Raw genomic sequence first — 18,934 nt, 5'->3', positions numbered from 1 at the left:
GTGTAAAAGAAGAGGTAAGAGCAGGGCTTGGGATGATACTGTGGCACACAGGACTCTGATTTCAGTCCTTGTAGGTGGTAGGAGCATCATAGGTGATGGTTGTTAGTTTGGAACTTGATCCTTCATGGATTCTGGGCGAGTGTGTGCATGAGATCCATATTTATGATGGGTAAAGATGGGGTGTGCTGCTGAACTCCATTCTGATGCCAGTTTTGCTAAGACTGTTGAAACTTTAAAGACAATTTATTTTGTTTTTAATTAGTGTGTGTGTGTGTGTGTGTGTGTGTGTGTGTGTGTGTGTGTGTGTGTGTGTTTGTGTGTGAAAGTCTGCGAGTGCAAGTGCCGACAGGGCAGAAGAGTTGTTGGATCCCCTGGAGCTGGACCTGAGGTGTGAACTGCCCAACATGGGTGCTGGGAACCCCCCTGGGGTCCTCCGCAAGAGCAGCAAACCACCTCCCCAGTGCTGAGATGCCAAGCACAAGACACCAAACCTGGCTTTTCCTCTCGCCTTTCCTTTATTGTTTTTTAATGGTTGTGGAGATGGAACTATAAAGTTCTCATGCTTTCACGGCAATCACTGGCCAGATTGAACCACCTCCTCAGTCCCGACTGCCTTTTTCACACAACGTCTCCGACGCACGCCATTCATTTTTACAGCGCTGTCCGCCGTGTTTTCCAGCCCATGCTTTTGTCCCTAGACACAGAGGCACCTGGTTTTCCTCTTTTGTCATCTTTGTTTGCACTCAGACATTCGTAGTCTTAAAAGATTGCTCTCACACAGAGACCTCCAGTTTCTGAAACGTCTGTGCTGACGGACGTGTCCAGCTGTCCACTGAATGTCTCTTCTCTGTGAAGTGTGCTTACCTGGAGCCCTCCCACCCCTTCTTGATTTCAGGCTGCCACTCATTATCGTACACTGTTTCTTCTCTCTTGAAAAACCCCTCTTTGCCTCCTGCTCTACACACCTGTTATACAGTCAGGGCCTGGCTTTGTTTGCACACTGAGAAATGTGCCTCTGATGCTCTAGCCCTCCTCAACCGCTTTCTCTTGGAATTTTCCAAACCGATGCTATGTCTTTGTTGTTGCTTCTGACAGGTGTCTAAATGGGTGTAAACCCTAAGGGCCACAGGTTCTTTCCCTCTCTAGATGCCCAGGTGCATGGTAGGTATGGTGTTCATGCTTGCTAACAGATACGTGACTGCAATTTCATTATTCTTTACTTAATCATCAGGCATAAAATTCAGAAAAACATTGACGTAAGCTCGACACACAGAAAACTGCAGTGACCCTTGAGTGTCTGATACTCCACTGATGTGTTGAAGGGTTTTGTTTTCTCCCTTGTTTTACTAGCAATCAAAGAGAAGTACGCAGACTGGACAGAATTCCTCATACGTGATTTGACTGGTTCTCGGACAGCACCTGCAAACCTTCTGGAAGGTGTATGTATTGCTATTATTCATCTATTATAGCCCTGAAGCACCCTGGTCCTGTGATCTCAAACCTAGAGGCACCTTTACATATATCCTTCTGCAGATACATGTGGGCACAGATGATTTTATTCTCACAGCTGAACTTCCTGTTTTTTACTGAATTACATAGGTGATGGACTTGAGTGGTATTGACTGATGTTTTCCTGTGTTATAATCAATACGTGGGAAGTCTTCTCTGTTCGAGTGCATTAGATAGTTATGTATTGGGATGTCTTCTCATTACCCTTAAGCCTTATCTTGTAGGATAACTTTTCGGCAGGTGATGACGAAGCAGATTTATGTTCTTACTGTAGTCTTCTGGAGCCCATTAATAAGTAGCAACATTAGTTGTTCATCCCGGGTGCATAATATCTCCATGATCTCACATGTATGTGTCACCTAAGACTATTGATTAGCTTTCTCCATAAAATAAGAGGAGACACGGTTGACTGTATTGGAATGTAGCTAAGGCAAGTGTTAGGCATAGAAGCAGAGTAGTTTAATCTTGAGTCTTGATGCTTTGTTTGAAAACATTATAATGAAATATTAATAGTTCTTATGTGTACTTGAACAGAAAGACAAAGGCAGTGTGTCACATGTAATTATTAAGTTACCAATTCTGTCTCAAGGGTACCCCAGGAAAGGGGAGCCCTAAGTGAATGGCTGGGAATAAGATGTGGATTTTTGTTATCATTACTATTATTGTTATTATTATTATTAACATTAATTTTCTTCCTTGGTTATGGTATTAATACATAAGACAACCACCATGTGATCTAGTGTTCAAAAGTGTTTTGTGTTAATTTCGCCTGATATATTTATCTTAATGGCTAACTTTGACCATTGGGTTAAAAGACTACAATGATGATTACTCGTTTCATAGGGACAAGTTGCCTTACCGTGTTAATTGTTAAACATATTTGCCTAAGACACTGACTAAACAGATACTCTCCATATGCCAAGAAGGTTCCTCAGAAAGGGCAGTACTTAAATGTTCCCAAACCAATTGCCCGGCTAAGTAGTAATTACTCTCTTCACATGCCAAGAAAGTTCCTCAGAAAGGGTAGTGCTTACACGTTTTCCAAACTAATGCCCAGGTTAATTAGTAGAGTAACCTCACATAATATAGCCAGATGTTAAACAGAAAACAAAAAAAAAATGCTTGATCTTCTAATCCCAGCACTGAAGAAGCAGAGGAAGGCAGGTTCCGGAGATCCACTGGCTAGGCATCCTAGTTAATTGAAGTTCCAGGCTAGAAAGAAACCCTGTCCCTGTTAGAATAGTTGATGATGACTGAGGAACAGCACTTGAGCTTGTCCTGAGGCCTCCACTCATGCACAGGCATGTGCACCTGCACTATCCATATACCCCCCACACACACACAATAAGAAGTTGAATGTAAGTGAACACACACGTATATTAACCGTGTCACCTGTACACATCTGCACTCATTCACTTCATCGGTGATGACAGGGGTGAACTTCTTCTCTTAAGGGGTCACGGTATAAATTTATAGCACTATAGTAGATACATCTGTCAATTTGAAAAATAGATATTTTGTTATCAGGTATTTTAGCTCTGGGTGCATCTGAGTATAATTTATTGCTTTAAAATGTACTAATTTCTAACAAATGCAATTTTATTTGGGAAGGATAATTTGTGTGATAAAATACCAGCATAAACTGTTATTTTCTATTTACTTGTGATTTTTTGTTGTTGGGAAATGATGTCAGCTTGTGGATGTGTGTGAGGGAGGAAAGGGAAGCGGGTGTGTGTGGGGGTGATGGTTGAACAGAGGATTGGGGAGGGGGGTAATGCCAGACTGTTTGGCAATAGCTTGGATGATGGTGTGAGAAAAATATTATCTTCTGCTGTCATCTGTTTCCATGAGAACCTTAAAGTCAAGTTTAAAATACGGAGTTTTGCTTCTGTTTAAACAGCCTCTGCGAGGGAAAGGCCCTATAGACCTCATTACAGTTGATTCCTTACTAGAGCTGCAGGACTCCCAGAACCCCTTTCAGTACTGGATAGTTAGTGTGATTGAAAATGTCGGAGGAAGATTACGCCTTCGCTATGTGGGATTGGAGGACACTGAATCCTATGACCAGTGGTTGTTTTACTTGGATTACAGACTTCGACCAGTTGGTTGGTGTCAAGAGAATAAATACAGAATGGATCCACCTTCAGGTAAGAGCTGACACTTTTCCTCTGTGACGTGCTTGAGATAGCAACCTCCTGTGGGTGTGTCTCGGAACGCATCCTCTGATGTGTCTTTTACATGCCAGTGTGTGGATTTTAATTGTGTTGACTTTGCTGTTCCGAGGTTTTTCACCAAAAGTTTGGTAAGAGGTCAGTAGGCAATGAAATGTGCTGGGCCTAGGACCTGGGAACTCTAATTGCACCCACGCTACTCCCTACAACTTTTGGTGAAAAACCTCGGAACAGCAATGTCACATTGTTAATGCACCTACATAAGCCAAGGAAGAAATACTTCTTTCTGATAGAATTTTATTCTGTGGTCAGCTTTACAGGTATATTTAGAACAACTAATTAGTCTATGGCTTCTTTAAAATTGCTACTGTGTTGGTTGCCAGTGTGAGTCTTGTGAACGTGAAAGTGAGAAGTTATATTTACCGCATCTGTCACTCAAGGGCTCTGATTGTGGAACATTTCCTGGTTCTGGACCCCGTGTATTTACATCTGTGGTAAATCTGACAGGCAGATAGATGTGTAACCTGGTCTTTTATAATAGCTGTATTGTTGTTGTCGACATTTTGATACTCAGCCAAGAAATCCTTTTATACCTTAAGCATTTTGGGTGATAACAAACAACATACTGTGAGAAAAGATTGAGCTCAAGTTTGCCCAGGGATTCATAACCTGGCAGGAAAAATTTACTTGTGGGGAAAGGTGGCTGTGTAAATCTCAGCCCAGGGCCTAATTGCTTTATAAATTCTGGAAGGAACTTATCCTTGCCAGTGCAAGGATTTATAGTAAAGCAAAGAGTTTCCAGTTGCTTCTTAGGTTCTTTCTCCTGTCTTTTTTCTGTGAATCCCAGGACTAAAAGTCAAAAGCTGAAGGGGAAAATCTCCCTTTAAGAAACATTTGCTTGTGAGTCTTCTCACTTTGGATGATTCTGTCTTTACAATGCATGACTAGACCGTGCTTATCTGTCTTAGAAATTTCAGGACATAACGCTGATTTCACAGAAGAGTTCATGAGTTTGTCTAAAGACTGGACAAGTGATTTGTCGACAGTTTATTTCTCCAACACTTAAAGTGTTGGTGTGAATGGTTGTATATGGGAGAGAAAGTAAAAGGCAAAATGTCACTCAAATATAATAGTTACAAGATGAAAACTGGAGGCTGCTACCTCCTTCAGTGAAATAATACCCCTGAGAAAAGAGGCAATTATTACTCCGATTTTACACATGGGAACAGAACCCGATATGTTATATCTGTGTAAATTAATTTCAAATCTCAGGGTACCTTGCGCCACTTAAATGGTAGCACCATTTCCTGAACTGAAATGGCATAATGAATACAAATTCAGACAGTATAGAAAATATTAGGCTGATTCTCTTCTTCCCAGACACTAATAACCCAATACAAAATTACCAGCACTCAAAACTGAGTTGGGTTGCGGAGGTGGCATTGGGGGAAATAGAGTAGACTACATGTGTACATTGAGAGGAAGGCTGTGGAAACTGACCTTGCTGCGAGATCCCCTCTGCCATGCCTTTTCTCCAATGTCATCACCATGCTTGTAAATAATCCCCGCTTCTCACTTTGTGTTACTCTCTTGTTTTACTTTCTAAAGGACACTTTCTTCCTCAACTGTTCAGTCTGAGCAGATAGAATAGAAATAGGTAATAGCAAGTGGCTGGGTCGTTGTTCATTGGAAACTCTGGGAAAGGTACTGGATGTTATACTATCTACTTCTGAGGATCTAGCATTGTGGGACTTTCCATGTCTAGCCTGAACTCTGGCACTTGAGAGCAGACAGACAGCAAATGAAGGCATCCCATCCTTCAGTATGGGGGCAATTATGCAATTGTGCTCTGTGTGTGAGATACATCAGATGATTGACAAGTGATTTAAACCATGGTCAGAGTGTTGGGGCTAGCCTTTGGTTTTCCAAGAAGGTTGTCAAGTCAGGGATAGGTTGGGAAGCCCACTTCTTCAGCTGCAGATGTTTAGAAGACATGATAGATGTTTTGGTCTTACAGAAACTAAGGAAACAAAATTCTGTCCTTTTCTAAGTCGAGACTTTTTTTTTAAACCTCTCTCACATTGATTTCTTCCAAAAAGAAATCATTCTTTCAAACATTTAGGTAGATCCTGGAATCAGAAAATTTCAGGATAGAACTGAAATACTTCTTGCCTAAACTGTTCCTGTTTTCAAAAGAGTTGGTGTGTTTGAATTTTTTTTTTCTTATATTGCCCAAACAAAACACCAGAGTCTGGGTTGCTTAAACAGTGGACGTTTATTTGATCACAGTTCTGAAGTCTGGAAAGCTGAAACAGGAGTGCCAGATTTCTAGGGATCTGGTGAGGGCTCCCTGGCTTCTACTGGCTCTTCGTGGAGTTCATTAGCATACACTAATTCTCTTAAAGGGCCATCCCACCAGACCCCTCTTAAGCCTCATGACCTTCTACAGCTTTTTCTCCAAATGTCACACTGGAGATTCGAGGTTTTACGTAGGAATTTGGAAGGACACAGATTCAATTCATAACATTTTCCAGTACTTCCTGTCTCCTAATTACCATTGCTCAGTCTTTCCTCATTGGTACGGAGAAGGAGGGAATAGATTCATGGTGATGGTTAGACATCTGGAAAGGGGCCCCTTCCACAAGGCCTCCATTTACTTATGGTTAGTTATTTATTTTTCTATTTAGGGTGATGTGGTTGCTTTCTGTAACACTTTCTACCAGAACATTGCAAACTTTTGCATGAAGGGAGATCTCCTCACTTTCCTCTAGGCTCCTGGTGACAGATGGGTGAAGGCCATCTTTTTAATTGTTTATGACTTCCCACGACCAGTAAATGGAGTCTGATGAACACTGTTAAATTCCCTGCAGTGCAGGTCATTTCGAGAACATGTTTTATGTCCTTTTAATAGACCTGTTTATTGTTCATAAATTCGCTGGTGTACCCAGGGTGGCTCTGTCTGCTAAAACACGCACAGGGAACATTGTGCTCTGTGAATTGCATCCTGGAAGTGTTTCGTCTTCACAGGTGGCAGAGAAGGCTGTCCAAACCAAGTTTTACCTTTGCAGAAAAGATGGTGCCTTGCCATGGTGTTAGATCCCATCTGTGTTAGTGACTTTCCTCATTGCTATGACAAAACACCCAACCAAAGGAAAGAAGGCTTACGTTAGCTCTACTGAGGAAAATCACATGTATTTCTGTTCCTACATAAAAATGCCAGATTAGGGGAAAATATTCTCCTAGAGGTAGAAAGTCCTATATGAAATGCTAGAAAGAATCTTAGGCAAATAGAAGATACTGTGTTCGAAGTCACCTTCTGTTCAAGACAGCAGACAGTGTGTTGGTAACTTGGCTAAGTCTGATAAGGTCTTTCAGCAACTATAATTATATCCCCCCAAATACAAAATAAACTCCTATAACATGGGGGCTTTGAGCTCAAGGTGAGTTTAGAAACTGTAGAGATCCAAATATATGGCTTCATGCTAAAAAGCAGACATGCAAGAAATTAAAAATATAGCCTGAAGGTTTAATGTTGCCTTTTAAGTGTGCTTAAATTCATATTCATATCCCAACAGTCTGTCTGAGGCAGTGAGGGTTGATATAGGGACGATATAAACACATCTACTTCCAGTGAGAGCTTCCACAAATCCTATTTTGATAAGGTCTTAAATCTGTTGTGATCAGGCCATAAAATTCCCCTACAGTTTCAGCAATACATGAAAACAGTGCTCAACGTGTTTTTTTCCCCTTTTAATTTTGCATGCAGCCTGTATAGCCTCTGTGTGTAAATCTTCCCCCTCCTCCAATGCCTGGGGGAAAAATATGGGCGACATGTGGTATGTTAGGAATATTTCAAGTATAAATATAAAACTTGGTTTGTAAATTTTAATTTACCTTTTAATAATTTTTCTGACTTATATGGCCGTGTGTGTGTGTGTGTGTGTGTGTGTGTGTGTGTGTGTGTGAGAGAGAGAGAGAGAGAGAGAGAGAGAGAGAGAGAGAGAGAGAGAAAGAGAGAGAGAGAGAGAGAGAGAGAGAGAGAGAGAGAGAGAGAGAGAGAGAGAGAGAGAACTTGAGATTTAATGGAGAGTGTTATAATAACTGTGGGTGCTGGACCAGCGCTATTCAGAGGTTAGAAATTTACCAAAGAATGATTTCTCCATCAGTGGGAGGATGTTTTAGGTGATACAAAGAATCGTGGCTGTAGACGATGGAAGGTCTTGCCAATGGGATTAATGCCACTCAATTACTTACAGAAGACAACAGAACACACACAAATGTTCCCCGAGGAAGAGCCCTGTTAAGCAGTCTCCATTTCTGATAGCAGAATCCCAAGCCAACCGCTCTTTAGTTTCCGAGAATTCCTTTAGCAGGTGGCTGCTCACGCGGAAGTGTGAGCACTGACACTTGCTATGGTATCCTAGGAGCAGAGGAAGACAACATTTAAAGAACCAACTAACAGAATTACAGTCCTTAAACTCTTTGTGGTTTGCTATTGCTACAGAACTCTATCCTCTAAAGATGACTTCTGAATGGAAATGTGCTCTGGAAAAATCCCTAATTGTTGCTGCAGAGTCTCCTCTTCCAATGGAAGTATTTAAGGTGAGTTGTGAATATTCTCTCTCTCTCTCTCTCTCTCTCTCTCTCTCTCTCTCTCTCTCTCTCTCTCTCTCTCTCTCTCTCTCTCTCCTTTCCTTGTTTCTTCACACCCCTCCCTCCCCTCTCCCTTTTTTCAAATATAAACTAAACTGTTGGGAGGCTGTGGAAATGGCTCAGGGTAATGCAACTGCCATGCAAGCATGAGGTCCTGAGTTTGGATCCCAGCACCCATGTAAAGCTGGACATGTTGATGCACATCTGCAGCTGGATGTGTTAAGGCATATCTATAACCCCCGCACTCCGTGGTGTTAACGCACACCTGTAACCCCGCACTCCTGTGGTGTTAATGCACACCTGTAACCCCGCACTCCTGTGGTGTTAATGCACACCTGTAACCCCTGCACTCCTGTGGTGTTAATGCACACCTGTAACCCCTGCACTCCTGTGGTGTTAATGCACACCTGTAACCCCTGCACTCCGTGGTGTTAATGCACACCTGTAACCCCCGCCCTCCGTGGTGTTAACGCACACCTGTAATCCCAGCACTCTATGGTGAGATGGGAGGCAGAGACAGGATGGGCCAGTTGGCCTAGTGCTGTGAGCAAGAGACATTGTGTAGACTGACAACTGAGGATGTCTTCTTGTTTTATAGGCATATTTTATAGGTGTACTGTGGCATGTATGTGCCTTCACACACACACATGGGCACACATGCATGCACACATCATATGTACATGCATATTGTGCATATACATCACACATACCAATTTGAAAAAGTAAAGGAAAACTACTGTACGGCAAATCTTGTTCCATGGTGAGGAAACTGCCTGCTTTGCCCATTTCCATTTTAAACTCTGCAAATTGTGTCTGCTCCCCATTACTACTTTAAAAACGACTTTTCATAAATATTCATGTCATGGGATGTTGATTAAAATATTTTTGTTTATTCTGCTCTCTGATGAAAATCTGTTTCATCTCCCCCCCCCCATTCCATACTGAATCGACAGAAGAAATTACATCAAGTCTAATTTTACTGTTTTCTTTAAGGAATTAAACATGGTCTGTGGGGACAGTTCAGTGGGTCAGGCTTGCCTCGCTAGCAGGAAGACCTGAGTTCAAGTCCCTCAGGGCCATGTGAAAAAGGGGGACACGGCGGCACACACTTGTAATCTTAGCACTTGAAAGGTAGAGAGAAGTGGAGGTGGGGGCTGTGGGAGGAGGGAGGGAGGGAGAGAAGGGCGAGGGAGGGAGGGAGGGGGGGAGTTTTTTTCTTAGACTCAGTTTTCTCAATGTCTGACGAGACTTGTCTGGAGTGTCTGCTCCGCACCAGGCTTTTGCCGGGTCCTCCTACAGCAGCAAATGGAGAAGGAAACATAGTTTAACTGCAGTGGATTGGCAAGCTCTTAACTTCTAGAATCATATTGCCACCTTAGGCATGGCCATTTTAGTCTGAGGGGCTTGGGAGTGGGTGTTGATCTTCCAGGTGGGCTCGTGAGAGCCTCCAGAGTACTCACTGTCCTCACTTATTTTGCGAGGCCTTGTTTTCCATTGCTTTTGGAGGTAGCTGGCGTTCTAGCTTCTGAACCTTTAGAGGAGTATGCACTGTTAACGGGGTTAGTGCCAGACCTTTGTGCTGAAGACGTCAGTTTGGGTTTCACTGAATTGGTTAAATTAGATCCTTGTTCCTTAGGGTGTTGTGTGTGTCCTTAGGGTGTTGTGTGGTGACGAGTCTCCCTGGGTACCTCCTCATGGTTTTTGTTGTTGTTGTTTTTAATTTTCTAGCTCCTTTTCACCTGCATTGTTTTTTTTTTTCCTGTTAAATTTTTACTCATCTTCCAATCTCAACTATTAATTCTCAGAGAAATTCTGTACCTGCGCTCCTCGTCTGAGTCTCCAGCCTCGATGAGGCTCTGTGATCAGCTAGCTCCTGGGTATCGTATGTGCCACAGTAATGTGTAGTCATTTGTGTGGTTCTGTGTCTAACAGCCACCGCTTTTTAACTAACTTGAAGCTCCAGGAAATAGAGGGCTATATGTTTTGTGCATGGTTGGAAACATAATTCCTGGCACTTAATAATGATTTGTCAAATAAATTAACAGATTCTTGAATGGACCACATGCATTTAACTCACTAGATTTAAAAATTCCTAGTTAATATACTTATGGATTAATTGAACATATAACTGTACTTAGAACAGTGAATACTAAGACTTGAAAGGCAGAAACATTAATAATCTCGATCCGTTTTTAATTAAAAAGGAACCGATTCATTAAACATTTACTGGGTAGCTATTCTCTGCAAAAGACCATTATGTCTTGTTGCCCTGATTTCAAGATTTAATTTAAGTTGGTCTGCATTTTCTAAAATGCAGTCATCTTCTTTCCTCACTTTAAACTCATCCTATGAGAATTCAGACTATTTTTTGATGCATTACCATTTCAGAATTACCATTGTACTCAATGTTCTGCTATAACTAAGCATAACTTCAAGAGTAGGTGCTGAATACCTCATGGGGCTTAGCACAAGGAGGGTGTATGCGGTAGGCACTTCATAAGGAAAAGTTGGCTGTACTCAGTACTGGTGTTGTTAAAGTGTGTGAGATACTTTTTAGAATGTCTTATTTTATTTGATGGAAGAGAAGAGAAGAGGACAAGATAATTTTATTTGCATGGAGTCCATATTTAATTTATAGGCCTTGAGAAAAGTTTGTTTCCTAAGGCTACTGTAAAAAATTGCCACGGACTGAGCGACTTTTAGAAAACAATGAGTTTACTTTCTCATACTTTTGTAGGTTATAATTTAAATCAGGCTGTGAACGGGTTCAGAATCCACCTGAAGAGAAATGTGTTTGGCAGTCTGTCCGACTTTTGGGGCACCTGTCACATCTAAAATCCCTTGGTTTGTAGTGACATCAGTCTATTCTTTCCTCTTAGCTTCTCATGATCACGTGACCTCATAGCCTGTGTGTCTGTCCACATTTCCCAGTTCTACTAATGACACTGGCCATTGGAACAGCCCTTATGCTAACCCAGAACGACCTCATCCTAAGTACATTCGCAAAGATCTTGTTTCCACATGAGGTGTCCTATTCATGGGCTCCAGCAGATGTAAACCTGAAGGGGATGAACTTTTTTATCCAATTCCACTACATTTCACATACAGTTAGTAATTTTATTTAAAAAAATGCTCTGCTGAATTGCTAATTATGTTCAGAGGAACTACCAGAACGTGTGTGGTGTGTGATGAGGTCAGATGGTCTCTACAGTTGCTTCATGCCTTTTTTTCCCTCTCACATGGATTGTTAAGAGTCCCTGCAATATTCTTCTGTAGATCTCTATAAAACTGACCCCCCCCCACTTTCCTTTTCATGCTATATGTATGTATACATGTGTGCATGGGTACATGTATACGTTTGTATTCCAGTGTGTGTTGAGGACAAAGGTGAACATGGGTTACCTTCCTCAGCTGCTCTCCACCTCGTTTTCTGAGACAGTATCACTCAGTTTGGAACTCAGTCATTTGGCCAGACTAGCTGGCCAACGGGCTCCAGCCATCCTCCTGCCTCTGCCTCCTACTAAGTGCTGGGGTTACAGGCACAGGCTGCCGTAGCTTTACATGGGTTTAAGGCTCCAAACTCAAGTCCTCGTGGCTGCACGGCAGACACTTTACCAACCGAGCCACCTCTCCAGCCCCGATAAATCTCCATAGACATAGTAATGATGATATATATATATATATATATATATATATATATACATATACATATATATACAAATATATATGTGTGTGTGTGTGTGTATTCTCCCCCCCCCCCCCCGGTTATGATCAGGGTTTCTCAGTGAGCAGACTTCTCTTCCTATCGTTATAGCACCAGGAATATATGTTTGAATTCAGCAGTGACTCATCTGGGATGCATGTTGTTATGGAAAATTGCCATAGTGTTCTGCTGTTATGAGATATAAGTCAAAGCTAAGCACATTTAATGGCCAGATATGAGCAGTGTTTCCAGGCAATTCTTTTTATTATTTTTACACTTTAGATAAAGTAGGCGGTTTGAGGGAATGCATCTCATTATGCGCATCTCCTTTCTTTGGGCGATGTATCCTCACGCTCCGCGTCTCTTCGCGCAGTCAGTCATGTTCATGAGCTCCGAATTCCCTCTGCCTAACACAAGCAGAAACAATACACCAAGAAGCTCATCAGCAGGCTTTTTGCTGTTCTGCACCTGGATCCGAGACAAAACACCGAATAACTTTGAGATTGTGCCATTTTGAAGGCATTCTGACTGACCATTTATGGACAATAGAGACAATCCTCAAAATGTAAACTCAGTTGAAAGATGAGCAGTTAATGTCATAAGCTAAAATAAAAACTGAGGGACATCAGAAAATATACTTTATTGGAAAATGAGTAAGGATAATAAGGATTTCTCCCTGACAACCCGCCTAAGGATTTAGTGCTTTCAAAGGTTTAGTAAAATGATTCCTATTCTGGAAGGAACTTATTCTTTAAAAATGGCAGAGAAGGGCTGGGGTTGGGGATGTGGCTCCGTGGTGGTGTGCAAAGCCCAGGGTTTGGTCTCCTGCACCTCATACACCTGATGTGGTAGCACACAACTGTAATCCCAGCACCGTGGTGGGAGAGGCAGGAGAACCAAGGGGTTTGGGGTTATCTTGGACTACTTGAGTCTCTGCCTCAAAAATAACCAACAACAATAATGGCATGGGGGATCATGTTGCACGGTCACATGATTCTTACTTAGAACACATTTGCCTGTGTTACCATCTGGGTGATTTCTGCTAGGGCTCTGTTAAAGATCCCTTTATATGTGGACGCAAACGTCAGTGATAGAATAGCATTCACCTGTTTGCAGCCCCTGGGTTAATCCGCCCCCCCCCCCCCCCCCCCGGTTTGGTTAACTGACTTATCCCCTGCCACTGTGCTATTTTTATCTTTTAAAAAGAGCTATCAAGAGGTTTTCCTCCAAGCTCCTTTCTACCATTAATGAAGCTCCGATGGACATGTCCATCCAGCTTTGTGGTCAACAGTGTTTGTTGTTTCAGTTTTCTAGTTCAGTGTCTGCACAGAAAGAGAGTGGCAGGCAGGGGGCGGGGTGTGTGGGAGGGTTTGGAGAGGGGAAAGGGAAGAGAGACAGGTTTAATTATATTAATCCAGAAAGATAAGATAGATTCAAATATATATATGACTAAAAGGCTTGTGGGAACTTGGTTTCAAAATAGAGCCAATACAGAATAAAAACTAAGAGTTGGTCCATAATGAATAACCACATGCTGCTCTGCAAAGCTTTTTTTATGGTCTTTGAGGGATGAGACTCAGGTCATCAAGCTTCTACCACGAGCACCATTCAGCCACCTCCCTAGTCCTCCTGATTCTCTCTGACCCTTGGACCTATGAACTTCCATTGTGTTCATGTTGTGTGATGTTGTGTGTTCCCTCTTACATAGATTCAATTTCCTCATTAAACAGACAATGGAAACGCAGTGTGCTGGAGGAATGCACTGACAGAGTTGGTGTTCAATGATGGGTTCTGTTTCTAGTCTGCTTATTTTCTTTCTCCCTCTCACCTGACTCCTGCCTACCACAGGTATCGAGGTGTTATCACCAAACAGTTGAGACATGGCTGAACAGTGAGGTCTCATGCTTCCATATTCTTCTTTATTGCAGCTGAGGAGAGGGCTGTTTTTATGTAATATGTACACGGGAAACTTGAGCTATGATTGCCTTTGTTATTGCTTCTCTGCCCAATTCCTCATCCGTCCCTATGGGTATCAGAGAGGTCAGGATAGCAGGTTTTTATTTCACCAGAGTTCTTAATAGATCAAAAGCACAGCTGGAGCTTGGGACGTGGCTCACTTGGTAGAGTGGTTGTCTCGCATGCACAAAGCCCTGGGTTTGATTCCTACCACCACATAAGCTATGTGATAGGACAATCTCAGCTATTCAGAGTGGAATGAGGAGGGTCTAGGCCAGATTTGGCCAACAGAGCAAGCTGAAGGCCAGCCTGGGACTCATGTAACCCTGTTCGAAAACAAAGTATGTCTAGTCTGAGTACAGTTGTGCATTGTTTAACAATAGAGGTGTCTTCTGAGAAAGACATACTCCAGTGGTCATGACATTCTTTGAACAGCACAGAATGTTCTTCTAAAATCCCAGATGGTGTAGGTCACTTTTCACAACCTTTTCACACATACAGTTGGAATGTGTAGTAAACAGGAGATGCGTGAGGCTGTTGCCGATGTAACACGCATTTTTAATAAATAGAAGGCTATGCTCTAAAATAGCAATAAAGTATAGTATAACAAAATGTATAAACCCACATCACTCTCTTCCACTCTGTTGTCAAGTATTCTGTGCTAAATATGATGATGTGCCCAGTATTTCCTTATGACCCTACAGTAGGGTTGTTTACATGGGGCCACCGTCCTGTGACATTTTACTGTCTACAATGTCTCTAGGCCATAGAACATTTTCAGGTCAGTGATTAGGATCGTTTGGGGCACTGTTGTACAGGTGGTTCTTCATAACACAGCAGGAGGCTGTACTTCCATAGTGTCCTGGCGTGGTTCATTTTCTGTCATATTTGACACAAAGAGCTGTTAAGCAGATCCAAAAGTACATCCAGGTAGCTGTGGGAGACAAATGCACCTTTCACCTTTGCCGTCTGTAAATAGAGTTGTCACAGTGGCTGATCTAGTTTGGTGAGATTGGCCGGCACGAGGTGCCTCTAATCCGTGTGTTGTGTTTGCCTTCTGAATTTGTTACGTTTCATAAACACAGCAAAGGGGCAGCTGGGAGAGGACTAGTTGAGGCCATTTGTTTTTTTGTACAAAGATCCCACGCACACGCTTTCCTAAGAGTTTGTTCATGTTGCTGGAGAGAGGGCTGCGTTGGTAAATACTTTGCAGTGCCTTCTGAAAAAGCGGGGAGACATGGTGTGAATTCTAGTCTTGGGGGGGAGACTTTTGGGCCTCTGGGCCTCACTAGCCAGGCAATAAAGCTCTAGGGATCTGTCAAAACAAACAAACAAACAAACAAACAAATAAAATATAAAGGAAGAAAAGAAAAATACAAGGTGCCTGAGGAACTATCCCATAGATTTCTTTCAGACCTGCATCCACATGTGCACATATATGTGTGTGTGCATACCCACACTCACACATACCTGCACAGAAGAGTCTGTTCATGACACACCAAAGATTCTGAACCTTCTAATTTCTTTAAACTTTACTTCAGTGTTTTAGCCCTGGCTGGCCTCAGACTCGTGATCTCCCGATTCAGTCTAGCGAGTACTTGGATTGCAGATGTTTGCCACTTGGTGGTGTTTTCATTTCTTCTGTTTTCAAGCTTCGAACCCTGTCAGGGTGGTGATAGATTTAGCCCAGAAGAGTGAGTCTCTTCTCTGTTTTGGTGTTCAAGACTTAGGTTGGGGACCAGAGAGACACCGAGTGTGGCAAAGCAAGGAATGCTCTTCTTTTTCCTGTCTGGTATAGCCAAAGGGTTATAAGAAAGGACGGGGCCGCCATGTTCTGTGCATCAGAGTTTATGGTTTCTACCTTGTCTTTTGTTCAGCGGTGTATATATAGCAACAGTGAAACGTGTGTGATAGCTATGCTTTGCCTCAGGAGGGACTCTTAGATTCTCCTGGAAGTGAGTCCTCTGTGTGGAAGCAGAACTTTGGCCAAGGCACTGAGCAATACATATTTATATCACAGTGTGTTTCCTTCTCGTGTCTGGAGGCCCCAGTAGTTCTTTTAAAGGAAAGGTGTGTTGACTGCATGGCGCCTGCCATCAGGTTAGCTGTCTTTTTGTGATCTGCTCAGTGTCAACTGCTGAGCTTGTGAGGGTTGGAGGGTCATGTTTGTAACTGGCTTTCGTCTCTGGGGCCTTCTCTCGCCATCCAGGGCTGGCAGGCTCTGTGACATGTGACGCATAGGCTCTCGGTCTGTGAAAATATTAAGCTGATTTCATGTCCATCTTTTGCTCCTCACAGAAAGGGGAGTTAGAGGAGTTGGGGTGGCTGTGGGTAAAGTGCATGTCATACAAACATGTGGACCGGAGTTTGGATCCCCAGGACCTACACAGAAAGCTGGGTGTGGCAGAATGTGTGTGTTTGTGTGTGTGTGTGTGTGAGATGATGCATCAGAGACGGGCATATCTCTGGAATGTCTGGAACTCATTGGTTAGCCATCCTTACCAATCTGTGAGCTTCCATGTTTAGTGAAAGATTATCTTAAAAAAAAAAAAAAAAAACTAGGTAGAGAGCAGTTAAAGAAGAAACCAGATATGGCCTCTGGTCTCCACACATGTTGCACATGTGTGCAGAACACTTGAATTTATATATCATACAAATATATGCATACCCCCCCAACACACACACAAATGAGAGGCAAGGCTTGCTTGTGATAATTGTTTGTATTCTCTGGGTTCTTGAGCCCAAACATGAATTACAGAACAAGAAAGAACCACAAGGGCCATGGCATTTTGTGAGTATTGGAGAAAAATCGTAGATGAAATAAAAAGGGCAACTCTGATCAAACAAGAGGTGTAATATAAAAGTCACAAAACACACATGCAGAGTTCACTGCAACAGTCAGGGGCCGCATGCTTCTCTCTGCAGTCTCTTATGTAGTAACTTGATTTCTAATTTTAAACATCGAAAATGGAGGCATTATGTCAGCTCTCCATTGTCTATCTGGGAGCTGTCACTTCAGAGTGGCTTTAGTTCTTTTTGGTGTGGGGAAAACAGGGTGACGTTAGCGTTAGCACGAACTTAATGTAATGGTTATGTGGTATGTTGGGAGTGCCAGGACTAAATCTCTATTAGATGTATAGTTTCAAAGGACTTGTTCTACCACATTTTACTTTTTTAAGATTTAAACTCCAGCCATCATTGACAAGAATAGATTAGAATCCTTTCATCTATGGGGCATTTTATTGTGTATTTATGTCACATTTCAAGGAGGCATTTTACTTTCCATAAAAATGCACAGGGGTGCCTACGTATAGTCTAACGTGCACAGTGTCTGTCTTGAACAGGAAGTTGCAAATAGCAGGGACTGTGGCGGGGAAACCAGTAAGACAAAGTGTGAGCTTCTCATTTGACCTTCATACCATTCATACCTTCAGAGGTTTACATGAGAACTACATGGCAAGGTCATGCAACCTTGACCTTGATCAGTGGATGGATAGATCTATCTATCTATCTATCTATCTATCTATCTATCTATCTATCTATCTATCTATCTATATATCTGTCTATCTATCCATCTATCTATCTATCTATCTATCAATCATCTATCTATCTATCTATCTATCGATCATCTATCTATCTATCTATCTATCTATCTATCTATCTATCTATCGTCTATCATCTCTCTAGGCACCTTTGAATGCCATGAAATAACAGCAAAGGCAAACGAAGAAACAAACGAAGCCATGGGTAAATCCCATGTAAGCCACCATCCTTTTCCAATGGAAACTCCTGAGGTGGTTTTGGTGAAAGTCCCTAATTGTTGAGTACCAAGTGATCAGAGACATGACTACATGGGTCATTTCCCATTCAGACCACATCACATTGCTGCCGTGAGAGTCACGCGGGATAGGAAGCATTTGAACCTCTGCCGTCCTCAACTACACACGTATTTATATCACTATTCCTTAACACCGCATCATGCTCAGAGTAGTGGTATGTTTGCCGCTATACCCTTTATTCTCAACAACATCTTCTAACATTACACACTAGGCCCCCAGAGCGATGGCAGGTAATAAAAGCAATGGGCTTGCATACAGACGGCCACAAAGACCGGACTCCCAGATCTCTTATTGAGGGAGCATTGAAGTGGATCAGTGCTACAGGAAATGTTTTTGTGTCACTGGGCCAGTAGGACTCTGGGCTTCAATGATGAGTTAGTGCTGGAGGGGAAGGAAGAATCGGTAGGTGAGAGATTCCGGGAACATTCACGAAAAGTGACAAGGAAGCATGCGACACTTCAGGGGTCTTGTTGAACATCTGACTTCCTTCTCTCCACCCAAGTCCGAGGTTCCTTGTGGGAGGGCTGCGGTGGGGGTGTGGCGTGGCTCATCAAAGAACATGACGTAGTGTCTGGTGATGTTCTGGTTGTCACAGCGAGGTCTCCTGTGTTGTTGGCATCTAATGTGCCAAATATTCGGTGAAATATTCTATGGGGCAGTTTCCTACAAGGAATGACCTGGTCCCCAAAGTCAGCAGCATGAAATTCTGAGAAATTCTTACCTAAGGAACGATGACTTTGTGACCTGTGACCTGGAGAAAGGATGACCAAGGAGCAGGTGTGACCTGGGGGAGGGCCTTGGAGCTGGCTGATTGGCTGCTGACACCTTATCGTTTGCAGTCTTCCCGCCATGCCGAGCATCGACTAGAGCTCCCTGGGTCGCTGTGACTTGTCATGAAAAGGTGGAACTGTCAGTCAGTTGGCTGGGTGAATCATTGTTCCTTGCTAACTCCTCCCTCTGTGAAAGGTGGCCTCTCTACAGAGAGACAGCTTAGGATTTGTCTCCTGTTTCCATGGCGATGCTGGAGTTGCAGTTAGGTGGTCCAGATAAAGGGGTGCCTCTGGCTAATTGTGTCCTCCAGGGTGGTCAGGGTGGATGTGGAG

General features: G+C 42.7%; 1 protein-coding gene across 4 annotated transcripts in view; it reads left to right on the top strand.

The window, feature by feature from the left end:
* Sfmbt2 (Scm like with four mbt domains 2) overlaps nt 1–18,934 on the top strand; it is a 186,559-nt gene that overhangs the window by 79,839 nt on the left and 87,786 nt on the right. For all 4 annotated transcript variants that reach the window (XM_028891484.2, XM_028891440.2, XM_028891451.2 and 1 more), the window contains exons 5-7: nt 1,351–1,439; nt 3,410–3,656; nt 8,185–8,282. In XM_028891484.2, coding sequence (XP_028747317.1) covers nt 1,351–1,439; nt 3,410–3,656; nt 8,185–8,282 — 434 coding nt within the window. The remainder of the gene's footprint in view (nt 1–1,350; nt 1,440–3,409; nt 3,657–8,184; nt 8,283–18,934) is intronic.

The sequence above is a fragment of the Peromyscus leucopus genome, chromosome 5 (genome assembly GCF_004664715.2).
Source record: "Peromyscus leucopus breed LL Stock chromosome 5, UCI_PerLeu_2.1, whole genome shotgun sequence".
Taxonomy (NCBI): Eukaryota; Metazoa; Chordata; class Mammalia; order Rodentia; family Cricetidae; genus Peromyscus; species Peromyscus leucopus.
The sequence above is the reverse complement of the archived record's forward strand: the minus strand, read 5'-3'. Positions and strand labels throughout refer to the sequence as shown.